This window comes from Panthera onca, chromosome A2, assembly GCF_046562875.1.
Source record: "Panthera onca isolate mPanOnc1 chromosome A2, mPanOnc1 haplotype 2, whole genome shotgun sequence".
Taxonomy (NCBI): domain Eukaryota; kingdom Metazoa; phylum Chordata; class Mammalia; order Carnivora; family Felidae; genus Panthera; species Panthera onca.
The window spans coordinates 86,591,497-86,607,787 of NC_138340.1; the positions used below are offsets into that span (position 1 = coordinate 86,591,497).

General features: G+C 36.3%; 1 protein-coding gene across 9 annotated transcripts in view; it reads right to left on the reverse strand.

Annotated features, from left to right (window-relative positions):
* CACNA2D1 (calcium voltage-gated channel auxiliary subunit alpha2delta 1) overlaps nt 1-16,291 on the reverse strand; it is a 499,516-nt gene that overhangs the window by 420,178 nt on the left and 63,047 nt on the right. Inside the window, exon 1 of one of the 9 annotated variants that reach the window (XM_078442514.2) lies at nt 10,308-10,422. The exons of the other annotated variants lie outside the window; for them this stretch is intronic. Coding sequence (XP_078298640.1) covers nt 10,308-10,345 — 38 coding nt within the window. The 5' untranslated portion in view covers nt 10,346-10,422. Of the gene's footprint in view, nt 1-10,307; nt 10,423-16,291 lie in introns of those variants that run through there. 9 annotated transcript variants of the gene reach the window in all.

Below are 16,291 nucleotides of genomic sequence, written 5' to 3' on the forward strand. Positions count from 1 at the left end.
GCTAATTTGGAGCATTCACTGTGAAATCTCTCAACAATTATTTTATGGAATAATTAAGCTAATCTTTTATATCGTGTGCTTCACTTTATTGTACAGAAACAGCCAACATTTTAAAGCAAAGATATAAAAAATTCAGATTTTCACTAAATTTGAAAGAAAGATACTTGCCATGCAATAAACACTGTTCCCTTTGAGGTCAGATTTGCCCATTAAACAGCTTTCAAAAGAGTAACTCACAGCTCAGGAAACTCTTTTTTCAAAAAAAAAAAAAAATATATATATATATATAGTAATCCATTTCATTTTGCATGCACTTGAGGAACATCAAATTCAGAACAGCACAAATTACACCCTGTTTAATCTATTGTAAAGTGTAATTCTTGAGTACAAAGAGTCAAGTCTGCATAGTTATCTATTTAATTGTTTTAAATGCTACAGAGAGAATGTACCTCTTTACTAGTTGGAACAATGGAGCTAAAGTGATAGCTGAGAAATGTTATAATGGGTCCTACCAAGACTAACTGTCCTTCCTTGCTGTATTTGAGTTGGTAAGTCCTCTAGAAAAGAGAAAGACGTGCATGAAGCCCCTGCTATCAGTAAGGACAGGGTAGTAAAATATAGACATCTTTCTTTCCACACCCTCCTTGAATTACCCCACTAGCAATTAGCATAGAGACTAAAGCAGAAGAGGAACAGGAGACACACAGAGGAAGGTAGGGGGCTGTGAAAGTAAGTCTGCACCCTTTTTATTTATTTTTTAACGTTTATTTATTTTTGAGACAGAGAGAGACAGAGCATGAATGGGAGAGGGGCAGAGAGAGGGGGAGACACAGAACTGGAAGCAGGCTCCAGGCTCTGAGCCATCAGCCCAGAGCCCGACACGGGGCTCGAACTCACAGAACGTGAGATCGTGACTTGAGCCGAAGTCGGACGCTTAACCGACTGAGCCACCCAGGCGCCCCAAACATTTAAAGCTTTTGTCCTAAGCATTCTCTGCCTATACCACTATTCTTAAGAATTAATTATAGGGGCACCTGGGTGACTCAGTCGGTTAAGCATCTGACTTCAGCTCAGGTCATGATCTTGCGGTTCAGAGGTTTGAATCCACGTCGGGGTCTGCACTGACAGCTCCGAGCCCGGAGCCTGCTTCAGAGTCTGTGTGTCTCTCTCTCTGCCCCTACCCCGCTTGCGTGCGGAAGCTCCCTCACTCTCTCTCTTTTCAAAAATAAATTTAAAAAATTAAAAAAAAATTTTTTCAATATATATGTATTTATTTTGGGGAAAGCGCAAGCAGAGAGAGGCAGAGACAGAAGGACAGAGGATCTGAGATTGGCTCTGCACTGACAGACTGACAGAGCAAGCTGGATGTGGGGACTGAACTCACGAACCTGAAAGATCACGACCTGAGCTGAAGTCAGATGCTCAACCAACCTAGCCACTCAGGTGCCCCATAAATAATTTTATTTTTAACCCAAGGAAATAGGAGACATAGTTATATCCTGTGGACCTGGGGAAAAATTTAAATATCACAAGATCTAACAATCCGACCATTTCAGTTATGTTGATATATATATATATATATATATATATAAAGAGCTTATTCATAAATTGGAAGTAATAAGATCATATATTTCAAAAGTGTTCTACTTGCTATAAATATCCCACCAATGCCACACTGCTTTTTGTTATGTAATAAACCACCCAGAGTGTTCCTGCAGTTGGATAAATATAACATAAGTAAGCCAAAGATGTAGATAGCTTAGACACACTATTTTGCTAAACAGGCATTTCTGATAACATAGATAACTATAGAATTAAATTTTCTTTTGGTGTAAAAAAGAGTGCTTGGTAACTACATTAAATCTAGGATTGTCTGTGAGATGGGTGTTATGCCAGGAATGTGAGTTCCCGAAATTATTCTCAATTGAAACCATTTTCAATAACACTGCTGCTCTGTTTTTAGAAAGCTGTTTAGATCTGTGAAGTGCTTAAGTATTCCGTTTTTATCTAGAGTCAATCCTGTAAGAAATGCAGGGAAGGATGCGAACATGCTAATCAAAGTGAAAAGGTAAAATACTGCAGAGTAAAAAACCAAAAAAACAAACAAACAAACAAAAAACCAGGCTTTATCACTAAAATCAAATTTTAAGCTGTTCATGTTCCTCTGCCTTCACTTTCTGTGGGTCTTCTGCTGCTCCTGTGTGTGTGTGTGTGTGTGTAATCTGTGTTACAAACACACATACTCCTAATTCTCAAAAACCAAAGATTCACCATACCTCCTTTACGCACCATCTTGGATTGATCTTTGTTTTATCCAAGCATTTTTTCATTGCCTCTTTAGCTCATATATGTTTTTGCCTCAGCTCCAGCAATTTGCTTCCAGCTTCCAAGAGAACAAATGGGCAATACATTTTAGAGCGGACATGAATGTAGTTCCATGGATTAGCTGGAAGGGGGAGGGTTCTCGTGTGAGGGTTTGCTCCCTTGAGGCCCCGAGAGCTTTGTTTGCTATCCTTCCCCATCATGGCCAGTTACAACCCGCAGTATCATCCCCTCTAGCCTGCTGCCAGTGGAGGTGCCCCACATGGCCACACAATCTGCTGCTGGGGTTTTTATAAAACAAATGAACTGAATTTCTATGTGCTCATGACAAAACCTCTTTTCATCTTACTGAAGATCTTCCCTTTCATTGTTTATCTGTATTTTTTTTAGCCATTGTAGATTGTTCCCCAAATTTATTTTGGCCTAATTCAAGCACGTGAATATTATTGAATGCCCTGATAAAAATCTCATTTCCTTTCTCCTATGAATTATTAACTGCGTGTTCAAAGCATCTTTGATATTATAAAATACTGAAATGCTTATTATATTTGGATTCTGATCTAAATGGCCAATCCACTTCCCTATATAGATCAATACCTGCAGACAAGCCAATTTCGCTGCTTCACAGTTTTGTCATGTTATTCAGTCATGTTTCCTGGAGTTACCAAAGTCCCTGCAGCTCCGCAAAATCATCTTTCAAGTCTATGCTTTGGATCCTACTTGTGGGCAATCTGAGTCTTCAAACACTCAGAAATTTTTCTTTCTGAGTTTTTAAGATATATATAGCCTGTCCTACAAAATGTCATACATTTTGGTATATGTATTATGTGACTATTATTTTTCTCCAGCAATACTCAAGTTCAGTGAATGGAGAGTCCACAGCTGATAATTCTGCATTTGGAGACTATCTGGCAGAGTTCTAAGCATACAGTAGACACTCAACAGCAGATAATATCTATTGAGCGCCTATGTGTGAGAAGCTGTTCTAAACACATCCTGTAAGGGAGCCTGGGTGGCTCAGGCGGTTAAGCATCTGACTCTTGATTTCGGCCCATGTCATAATCTCACAGTTCGTGAGTTCAAGCCCCATGTCAGGCTTTGTGCGGACAGCATAAAGCCTGCTTGGGATTCTCTCTCTCTCCCTCTCTCTCTCTCTCACCCCCCACCTCTGTCCTCCCCTGTTTGCTCTCTCTCTCTCTCAAAATAAATAAATGAATTTAAATAAAAGTAAATAAATAAACACGTCATGTAAACATACTCTAATTCTTACAAAAATCTATCGAGGCAGGTATTATGTTGAGTCTTTCTTTACAGATAAGGAAACTGAGCCATAAAGAGGTTAACTTATTTGCCCAAGATCACAGAGTTAGTAAAATTAAGCAATGTGTCCTAAGAAGCCAACAGAGTAAACTGTCTAATAAATGCTAATCGACAGGGTGGCCTGAAATTCAGCTTGGTTCCCATCATGAAACCACCCACTAGGAGTCCTCAACTCTTCTCTCATCAGAATTTACAAATGTCTCGTGTCTTCTATTTTACAGACTGTCAGAGTCCTGGGTTCTAAGTCTGCTTCACTGATGTAAGGAGAGAAAATGGCAATGACAGAAGTCTTTTGTTTACATTGCAGAAGAAAAGTTATAGTTAGGAAATGAGGATTCGAATAATTGAGAAAACCCAGATTATGTTCTTCCTTAAAAGATCTTTGTGGAAACATGCACAGGATTACTGAAATGCTACAATTTTTCCTCACATTAAGTTTTTAAGTTCTCATTCAGATTATCAAATAAACAAGCACTATTTGTTTTATGGGGGAAAAAAACAAAATTCACTGCTTTCGTTAACACAGCATGGTGGCGTCAGTGTTAAGTACAAGGCCAATGACTCTCCGATTATTCACAACATGCACACAGATTTGACATCAAGTAGCAGGTTAGATGTAGAGCCGGCCCTGATGTGTTTCTAAATATAAAATATTCCAAAAGCAACATTAAATCCTTCAAATATGAATGGAAAATATGACTTTCAGCTGGCCTTCATTGTCCTCACAATGCAGGTTCAGATACACAAACAAATGCAAGAATATAAAAGCCTGGGCCCAGACTGACTCATGGGGCACTCCTTTTAAAGATAGCCCATAGTGTAATTTGTCTGACAGCTGTTCCAGGACAGAGTTTATTTAACAATCAAAAAGCTGTCAATGCAAATGTATTAACTTGCAAATGAGAAAAACAATAACTCTCTTTCTGAAGACCCAAAGAAAGGAACACTGTAAGGGTAGCCTATCACCAGCATTTTTATGTCTTTAGCATTAAGCACGGGATTCTAGAAAATGGGAATGAAACCATCAAATTGGAAATAGTAAATATCTTTTCAGCTCAGGAATCATATTGCGATTTAATTGCTTTCAACCTTTTTGTCCCCACAGACACGTGGTTCTCTTTGACCCTCTTTGCCTGATCAACACATGCACTGCCCTCGTGCTCCCGTCTGACGGTCTGAGCACACAAAGCGTGCCAAGCACAAGATTGCTTCTTGGGGAGGAATTAGAGCCAGCCCTCCTTCCTGACTCGCTCAATATAAACATAGAACTAAACTGGTTGTTTGAACCAAATTGTTGTTCTCCATTAATGCAGCGAAATGAACAATGAGAATTGTATTTAGAAACGAATTTATGCTTATCAAATGGCGAAAAAGTTAACAATTTTTGCACTAGGAAATAACTCCTAGCAAAGAATAGGAACAATAAGTAAAAGGTCTATATAAGTATCAGAGTAATAGAGGAAAAGAAGCGATTTCTGGTTTCTTGGTCGCAATTTGAAACATTTTTATTTGAATGTTTTTCAAATTATGTAATAGTTGGTGATGTTTAAATAACAACAGTATAAAATTATGACCTTTTATGTATTGTACATGAAAAAAAAAGTCTAGGCAACTAATTAGAAAAAATTATCAAGGAGAAAAAGCACCTTATGGAGCTAAAACCAATTGAAACTTTTAGGTCACTGTCAGTAAATTTTAAAAAATGCTATGAAGCATGATTCAGGTATGTACAACTACTTAGAAGACCTTTTTAAATCCCCTAAAGATATTATTTTTCTACTTGAAATGAATCCTTAATATCAGATGATTTGCTATTGGCAACAAAAAAGAGGCAATAAAACGATGAGTCTTCGGTATATTTCCCTTTTCAGGAACAAATAACATGATGATTTCTGGTATTTAAATTATTTATATAAACTATGAAGTAAACACTTCAAAACACAATGGTTGATGTCCTTATAGAAAGTGTGGTTGTGTATATCTTCCACATTTGAAATAATTCTTCTGCAATTAGAAGGAAAGCCTTAAAAATGGATCTCATTCAGTCATTCAAGAAACAGTGGGAAGCATGGCACAAGCCCTAGTGAAAGGATGGTGCTTTGGTAGGATGGCATGTCCATGCAACCCGTCATCTTTAGGAAAGACGCAAGAATCACAAAGCAGCCAGTAACATGAATTAAACATCAACATTCAGAATGAACTGTTGCAGAATGCTCATTGTTTTGTTGTTGTTAACAGCCATCCTGTCACTGTTACTGGTGCTCCATTTAGAGTACATCCCAATGTGGATTTCAACAAGCAGTTTTAAAAAGGACCACCCCTGTATTGTAACGTGAAAAGTCTGAAGATTCCTAAAGCCAGATGTATGAATCATACGTGACTCAGCAGTCTTCCACAGGCTCGACAGCCCATACAGTCTCTCTCCAAATGTTCCCTTCTGTATAAGAGAGGCTGAATGGACTCCTCTTATTGCTGGTCAGAAAATACAAAAGGATTTGAATGTAGGCAACCCGTTAGAATTCACACTATCTGTTTAGGTCACCTGTAGTAATAAAAGTGGGGGAAAAAAACCCACTGGAGCATCTCTTGCTACCTGGCAAGCTGTCTTTCCGGCTCTCCACGGTGGATATCCCCAAGCTCCAGATTATCTCTCCTATCTCTTGATCACATCAGGGAAACGGGAGCCTCATGGGAATTTACATCACCTTTGAACACCTTGCAACTAAATCTCTAACTGAAGTTATGTGTCCAATTAATGCAGGTCGTAAACATTATTTTCTGTTCTAGAAAGCGCAGAAGAAGAAAACACCTTGGCCTTGCTGTCCAGTTTCCTATTTAATGGAAGCTGCTGGTATACATTACCCATGAAAAATGATCATGCTGATGCTCCTAAATACTTCCTAAGATAGGCATTCATCACCTTACTAACAACCTTGTTGTCTGGGGGCAAAACAGTTAGAAAGTTCTTCTGGATACAAAGGAAATTATGTCATATCTATCTTACAAACTATTAGGCAAGCATCTAAATAAGATATAGTTTTGGGGCACCTAGGTGGCTCAGTCAGTTCGGAGTCCAACTTTGACTCAGGTCATGATCTCGTGGTCTGTGGGTTCAAGCCCCACATCTGGCTCTGTGCTGACAGCTCGGAACCTGGAGCCTGCTTCAGATTCTGTGTCTCCCTCTCTCTCCCCCTCCCCCACTTGCATATCCTCTCTCTTTCTCTCTCTCTCTCTCAAAAATAAACATTAAAAAAATTAAATAAGATCTTGTTTTATATATATTCTATATGGTTTTTAATGGTGATTATTGATTTGTAATTTACAACTAAAATTATTAAAACTTCAGAAAAAAAATTAAAAGTATCTTCAGACATCTAATTCCTAATGCCTAGCCAAAAAAAAAAAAAAATGGATACAGCTGTCTTGATTGTGGCCATATGACTGTCATTTTTATTTGCCTTTATACTTAGATGTAAACAGAATGAAAGGGGTGAATAAAAATATATGTATATAATGAGCAAAATGAAAATTTGTATCTTCCCCCTGCTATTAAAAGAAAAGCAACAAGCAGCAACTAAGGGCAAAAGAGGTAATAATGATTAATAAACATGCATGTAAGTTTAAGAGAAACATTTTTCTGACCAAGGGCTAAGTTCTAGGACCTGAGTTTGGGGTTTAGGAGTGAACTGCATCAACCCTCCACCCAGGTTCTTTCAACTCCCTATCTACGGAGGATCCAATAGCTAATGTCCAAAAGCAAATCCGGAGCCAAGAATCAAAGAAGCAGTCCACAGGAACAATGGCTCGAAGGGGCTGGGCTAAAAGAGTGCAGAGCTCTGGGAAGAGAACAGGACTGGAGCAAGGATACAGCAAATTCCAACAAGAGAGTAAGTAACTTCAGAATTACGGATCAAAAAAGCATCCCAAGAATTTCATAAAGTGATTGAGGACCTTTATCAAAAGGACTGTTTATCAAAAGAGTCTCCGCTTTCTTGTCTACCTCTGGTTACAAAGAGAGCGTCTAAAAGCCCAAACAGGTGCAGAGAAGTAGCTATGAAGTGGTGTTTAAAGACCTCTACTCTAGGAGCGTCTGGGATGCTCACTCGCTTGAGCACCCAACTTTTGATTCTGGTTGAGATTATGATCCCAGGGTCGTGGGATTGAGCCCCATGTCAGGTTCCATGCAGAACCCTGAGCATGAAGATTGCTTGCTTGAGATGCTCTGCCTCTCCCTCTGTACCTCTCCCCGCTTGTACCAGCTCACTCTCTCTCTCTCTCTCCATCTCTCTAAAAATTAAAAAAAAAAGTTTAAAAACCTCTACTCTCTATATAATTCCTTCCTCTGAAATCCTAAAGCATGTCATGCAAAATACTACTACAATGTGAAATTAATTTGGTTTTCTTATTTCTTTAAGACAACTGAAGTTAAAGAAGTAATTTCTTAAAGTAAATGCCATGGCTTAAATTCGAACATTAGGAAAACAAGCAAATTTTCCATGGATGAATGGATGGATAAAGAAGTTGTGGTGTATATATAAAACGGAATAGTATCCAGCCATAAAAAATGAAAAAGTTCTGCTATTTGCAAAACATGGATGGATCATGAAGACATTATGCTATGTAAAATAAGCTGGACAGAGAAAGACAGATAGTGTGTGTTCTCACTTATATGCAGACATTAAAAACAAGAAAAATGACAACAACAACAACAAAAAAAAACCAAACTCACAGAAAAAGAGGTCAGGCTTGTGGGAATGAGAGGAAAAGGCTGAGGGGGAGGGGGAATTGGAGAAAGGTGGCCAAAAGGTACAAAATTCCAGTAATAAGATGACTAAGTACAAGGGATATAACATACACCATGATTAAAGCTAACACTGCTGTATGGCATCTAGATAAATTTTTAGAACAATAGATACTAAGAGTTCTCATCATAGAGAAAATTTTTCCCTCCTTTTCTTTCTTCTCTCTTTCTCTTATCTATAGGACAGGACACATATTAGCTAAACCTATTGTAGTAATCATTTCTCAATATATATAAATCAAACCATCACAGAGCACGCCTTAAATATTTACGGTGACACAGGTCAATTATCTCTCAACAACTAAGGGGGGAAATTAGAACCGTGTTCCTGAATCTCTCAATCAGTTTGCTCCTGCCAGATTTTTCAGAAAGTCCATGGAAATCACTTTGGATAAATTCAAGTACAGGGTATATACTCTCCACCTGAAGAAAACACCTCTGTCAGGTAAAGGTATTCTAATTTCCATCCAAGGGGGGTTGTGATCTCTAGGTTTACTCTTCTCATTTAACCAAAGGGGCAGTTTGTGAAATGAATGGGCAGACAAGAGAATTAAAGGAAGAGACTCCATGATGCCCATCACAATATCTTTCCTTTTCATTAGAGAAATCCAGAGGAGTGAACAGAGCTGGGAAGCCCAGGGGAAATAACGTGTTCCTGATTAACCAACTAACTCTCCCTGAATTTGTAACGCAGCTACCTGGTAGCAGAGAAGATTAAATGAAAGAAAATGAAACTGAAGAAATTGAAAGAGATTCAATGGACCCAAAGGGAAAGAAAGAAATCAAGAGATGGAATGAGGAAGAGGCACACATAGAAGCTGGGAGGAGTAGGGAGGAGAATAGAAAAAAAAAAGAGATCAGAAATAAATGCACATTGTAAAAAATGAATGTGAAATTTCTTTTAAAAAGATGAAAATTGACTTCACATTTGAAAAAAACAATTGGCTCATCACCAAAAACTTTAGACAATGCACTATATATTATTGTTCAAATATTCACTGCAACTTTTAGGATATGCAGTTAACAGTCCTATAGACTAAAATGATATAGCCTTTAATCCAACCATGATGAAACATATGGTTGCTTTGGTCTATTTCACACAGAACTCAGAAGGCAAATCTCTTACAACACTTTTTAATTTGGAAGAATACTTTATGTTTAATTTATTGTTAGGAAAAATAACGTTCATTGATCTTTACAGTTAAAATACACATCTTTTCAGTGTGGACAAGGAAGTTGAATAACACTGGGTTTCACTACGCAGATCAATAACATATCAATAAATGAATGGTGGTTTGTTTATCACACTCATTAGGGCGGCTCCCTGCAATGGAGTTCATATTTGTGCATCTCTACATTTTAGCCACTCTTATATTTAAACATTTCCATAAAAGACACAATTTCAATTATTTCACTCCACTAAATACTGAATAGCTATAGCATATGCTATTGCTAAACCTTGGGCAGCCATCTTTCACATTCTCTTTAGGAGTTCTATGCAGCTAATAAGGAGGGCTTTAAAGAAGGACTGGTGGTGTATTATTTGATTTGCATGAGCCTACAAGTCATTTTCTGTCGAAAGTGTTGCATGACACAAGAACTGGGTAATCAAGCTACTACAGGGAGAAGTGCTTGGTTGTTCTCTACAATCTTAACTGGGGGTTTCTTGACTCCTTAATACATCAGCTAATGAACTGGAGAAACGTCAGCACTCAGACTCAATGGAGGGAAAATAAACCCAAATAAGAAATAATTCCTGACCCAACCATTTTCACAGATCACTCATCGTCACGTGCATTCTAACATACAGCCCCATGCACTCACTAACATTTTGGGTAAGAAGAGATTAGGATCTGGATCTTGCCACTCTCTGCAGAATTTGACACCATCAGTAAATAGCATGTTCTTGCTTGCTCTTTCCTCTGCCTACCATGTTTTCCCTCCATGCCTTCTCATTTCTTCTCATCCCTTTAAGCCCCAGGACAATTGACACCACACTCCTAACCACACTAGCTCCACCCATCATTTGGTCCTGCCTCCTGTCCTTCACATTGGGCCTTTATGGATTCTTCAGGATACTCACAACCGTGCAATTATTATCATTTACTTGTATTCAGTCTCTTTCCTCTAATACACTGTAAAGAGTACAAGAGGAGGTCTTTCTTAACTGAAACCAGAAGCACTTAACCTTGCCCTGGGATAAAATGGTTGCCCAATAAAATATTAATTAAATAAATAAAGGAACAACTCTTTGGGGGGAGCACAGAGAACAGTCAAATGAGATACCTGTATTTATGCATAAGGCATGGTAAACAAGGCTTCCATTGAAGAAGCATGGTCTTATTTCCAGTAACTTGTTTGTTTTCTTGAATGGAATGGAAAAGAATGGGCAAAATATTCTTGACTGACATAGAGACCATTACATTTCTGTTAAAGCTGCATGCAAAAAAAGTTACATTTCAAATTATGAGTTTTCATACAAAACATCCATTAAATTGTCTCAGGTCCTTCTGGAATAAGAAAAACAACAACAACATTGATTACCTATAGCAAAACTTAGAAAATTCAAGAGAGAGGAAGCCAATGCACCGCTAACTGCAATAAATCAGAGAGTAACAATTTCTGGGCACCGTCCACCGCTACCAGCTTTGATCCAGGGTTACATACCACTAGCAATTCGCTCAGCTACCTAGACCTCAACTGCCAGCATGTGCTTTGATGATGGGAACGCACCCCATCACTTGCAGAAACTCAACCCATGGGGTTGTACAGGTAGTTCCCTAGAAGCTGAAGTATCAGCACCCTAAGGTAAATATTGACATTCTTCAGAGAAAAACAGCTACACAAATTCTGGGGAAATACACAGAGGTTACTCCTTAACCCTGTGTGGCTTTGCCAATTGTTAAAATTACTTTTTAAATCTCATTAAGTTCTGGGAAGCAGGAAAAAAAAAAAAAATGATACCATGGCTGATTTCCCATTCAAAGTCAAAAGGAGATTCTGAAATTACAGTGCAAATACAATATCTCTCTTTCTGCATTTTTAGATTTTAAGCAATTCATTGTACCATTTTACTTTAAATTGTTAGAGACTATTAATTCCAAGAAATGTGTTATTTTACTTCTTTTACATAGGATTTAATCTAGCCTCAGTTTTCTAGATAGTTTCTAAGGGCCTCACACTCCCTCTATTAATAAACAATAACAAGAACAAAAATTAAAGCCCTAGGAATATGTTACTCATAATAACTAGAGCCTATCATTTTACTCCCTGTTCAGAAATTTCCAGGTATATCACGTAAGTTACATTTCACCGTTTTATGAGAAGCTTCCAAGAACTAGCATCTCCTGTATTTTCAATCTCATCTTCTATTGAGATTTTCTTTTGCTGGAAATAACAATGATCCTGTATGAATCTTACTCCAGAATTAAATGAGTCCATCTTAGGATCATTTTGTATAAAAAGCCAGAAATGTGAAATAATTTGAGTATGGGGTGTCTCTAACAACATCACATACTGTTTTTTTGTTTTGTTTTGTTTTGTTTCCCCCTATGGTACAAGCTCTCCACTCTGTATTCTCTCTGCTGGAAATATCTCTTACTTGAAATTTTCCACCTAAAAAATGTCCATTCATCCTCTAAAGCTAATTTAAAATATTTTCTTCTCAGTATATCTCTCCAGGATATGGCACAATTTACTTATAATATCAAAAGGGTATTGTATTTCATAGTAACTATGTGTTTGTCAAGGTCTCCATTAAACTTTCAGCATCATGGTGACAATGAGAATGATCAATGTTTGACACACAGGAAGAATTCACTAACTGTTGAATAACATGTCCTCTGCCTCCAGTACTTTCTGCAATTAGTGTTTCAGAGCAAATATAAACACAAGATCTTTTGAAATAACATTAAAGTTTCTTCTGAGCATAAATTAATATGTATACATTAATTACATTTTGAGAAATACAAAAAGTTATCCTATCACCAAAACACCCCCCCCCAAAGACTCAAAACTAATCTCATCTATGGACATAAGCAAAAAATCTATATAAAATACTAACCAAATCAAGACAATTTTTTTTTTTAAATGCACCATGACCAAGGAACTTTTATTCTGAGAGAAACAGATATTGCAATATTAGGATATGCCAATACGTGGACATTATTAACTGTGATCGAAAGAATCTAAATAACCTTTCTGTGTCCATTTCTTCATCTTACAAGGTTGGAAAATAAAATTATTTAAGGCAAAAAATTCTACTAGGAACAATCCCTAGAAGATACTGAAGAAACAATTAATGGTTACTATCTGATTATTTTCAATTTATTTTCAACCTGTAATATAATCCAGCAAATTAAGTGATTAAAAATGAAAATAGACTGATTATTTCAATAAATACCCCCAACATGTCTTTATGAATATTTAATTTTTATTATTGCTAAAAAATAAGTAAGTTAGAAAGACAAAGAAACTTTCTTAACTTTATAAATATTATTTACCAGATACATGAAAAAATACTTAAAAGTGAAATACTTAAGACATTCTACTTAAATAAAGAACAAAAGGAAGAAATGTCCATTCTCATTAGTACAAAAATGCTCTAACAGAACTCATAGTGAATTTACTAGTACAAGAACAGTACAAGAACAGAAACAGGAGGCATAAATATTGGAAGGGAAGGCGGGGGGGAGGGGGCAGGGGGAGAACCTTTATTATGTGCAGACAATATAACTGCCTACAGAACAATCTAAGACAATGAACTGAAAAACTACTAAACTAACACACAGTTTAATTTCCAGTGTGAAATTTTACAAATTATTAATGAAAAGTTGTAAACCATGAAATAGAGTAACACGCAGAGGACTAGAAAATATCAGGAAAAAAAAAAAAAAAAGATTAAAACTATTAAAAACAAACCCGACCTCATCGATAACCAATTAAACAAGACACACCAAAATATTTTATTACACATGAGAATAACAAAAATTTTAAAAGATTGACAAAACACTGGGAGACATATAGCTAAATTTACTAGATAGATAGAGATAGAGATAGAGACAGAGATAGACATAGAGATATATACTCTTGAGAAGGCAAATCAGGGTATCTTTATGAATGTGAAAAACATCCATTCCCTATTCTTCTCTAGTCATCTATCACAAGGAAATACTCCAAGATAGCCACAAAGTGATATATACAAGGATGCTCACTGGGACATTAGTAACAGGAAATAAAATCAACCTAAACATAAAAGGACCTCTTAAGTAACTGAAGATACATCAATACCATAGAGTACGCAACAGTTCAATGACTGAGTGGAAAATGAAGGAATAACAAAATAATTAATGCAAAGATCTCAAGATCTTCAGTGGAAAAGCAAGTCTTAATAAGGCATACAGTAGAAAGTTGTCCATATGTACTTATAGATAAATAAATATTTTACTCTATAAGCAGGCACACAAGAAGTTACATGAACAGTGAGCCTTACTGGAAAGACACAAATCACACTGGTAACAGTGGAACAGGTAGTTAAAGCAGAGAGAGGAGTCATAAGAAGTGGCCTCTATAGTTTATTTTCTACATATTATCTGTTTAAATCTCTTGCAACATGATATATTATAAGGTAATAATAAGAGAACTCTTAAAGGCTAATTCACAATTCTCCTTAGACAGATACGGTCTATCAATAATGAACAAGAGTTGGAGTATTTCCTTCCTAGTCAGCAGTATGACAGTAACTGTGTTAAGTTCATGGGCTCTTGGTCAGACTTCCCTGGGTTTTAATGTGAGTTTGGCTGTTTACTAGATGAGGAAGGATAGTTGCTCTATCATTTTAAAAATGAGACTGGTAATGGTATATAACTCACAGGGTTCTTGTAAGGATTTAAAAAGATCTTACCTATGGAGTGCTGAGAGCAGTGCCTGCAGTGTATTAAATCTTCACCACATTGTTTTGGTTGCTCTAAAAAATCTATAATATTAGGAACAGAAACTTAAGGTTGATAAATAAATGTATACCTAATCTATATCCTTTGTTTTTCCAAGAAAGGACAGTTATTTACATTGGAATAACTATGCCTTTTATATAAAACTATACTGAAAAATCACTTATTCCAGATAAGACTTTTTTTTTGAGAGAGAGAGAGAGAACGAATAGTAGGGGAAGGACAAAGAGAGAGGGAGACAGAGGATCCAAAACGGGGTCTGTGTTGATAACAGAGAGTCCGACACGGGGCTCAAACTCACGAACTGTGAAATCATGACTTGAGCCGAAGTCGTACACTAAACCAACTAGTTGAGCCACCCAGCTGCCCCCAGATAAGACTTGAAAATTAACTTTCAATATAATGAAATTCTATAAGATGCCTAATGTGCTATTTCACTGCAAGACTACAGGCCTTAAATGTGCAACTGTTTGTCATTTTCATGCTTTTATTAAATTTCCCTCTGTATCTTTTCCATATTTAATAAACATTCTAGTATTAGAAAAATAAAATCAACTGATCTTTAATTTTATATATTAAATTAAGAAGCTCTAAAACTACACTTATTTGGCTTATATATCATATTTAATATAAATTCATAAGACAAAAAGTGTGCTCAATCACAGTATTAACATATAACTTCTAACATAATAATGTCCAAAATAAAAATATAGCAAATACTAAGATGAAATAAGCTACACACTTCAAGATATTGTGTGACATCATTGTAGTACTGTAGTTCCAAAATTATTGGCTAATTGTGGCATAATCGTTATTCAAAAAATTTGTCAATCCTCTGGAAATTAGTATGAGACTTCTCACTGCATCTAAGATATGCATGAATTAGTTCTCTAAGAAATAACTTCCAGAACTGGTTAGTGCAACAAATAGAAATAAATTTAATAGGGCAAAGTCTCATTCTGTATTAAATTATAGCAGTATGTGTTAAAAAACATATTTTTATTTTTCTGATCTTATCTAAACCATAAAAGAGAATAATTTGATTTAAATTTAGAATTTAGTTTGCAGAGAAGAATCTTAGTAAGTATTTATAAAATCTTAGATATTGATAAAAATTAGGAAGGGCAAGTCCTGCAAAGAATCTACAACAATGGATAACTGAGTATCACTGTGTCAAAAATAAAGAGAATGGCTTACAGCTTTTTTTTGGTATTTTTATATTTTACTATCTTCAGGTATAGCCAGAGACAAAAGACAGATAACCAACACAAACAAGAACAATACCAAACTGAGAAATGAATAGACTTTAGAATTGCCAGATTGCTACAATACTGCCATAAGCCACATAAGCCCTTTTCTTTTGGAAAGAGGTTTCTAATTCAAGTCACTACGATCAACAGCTCTTTATTGCTTTTTTGAATATAACATTAATGTCCTTTTCCTTTGTTAAGGAAAACCACAGTCCACAAAAACACTCCAAACGCTTATAGACAAGGTGATTAAACAAGATCAGTCTTCTACTCAAGCAAGCCTCAACCATTATGATTCATTTTTAAGAACTTAATTTTCTGTGCTGTCAATTCCCCCTTTTTAATTGTTACAGGATCTCATACATAATGCATAATTTTATTAAAACACATCGTACTGCCTTGTGACATAGCATGAGTTGTCAAGTAAAACGTAATAATCTTTGGCCTCAACCCACCCATTGACATCAATAAAAATGAAAATTACACATATGAGCTGGCTAAAAAGGCTTGTATACTGTGGCATTCATAACTCCCTAGCTAATGTAAAGAATACTTAGCTCCTCAGACACTCTCCTCTCTATTACAAATCTTTTCCTGTTCTGTTTTCAAGCATTGGATTTATAAATACTCCTGGTTCTTTACTGAATGAG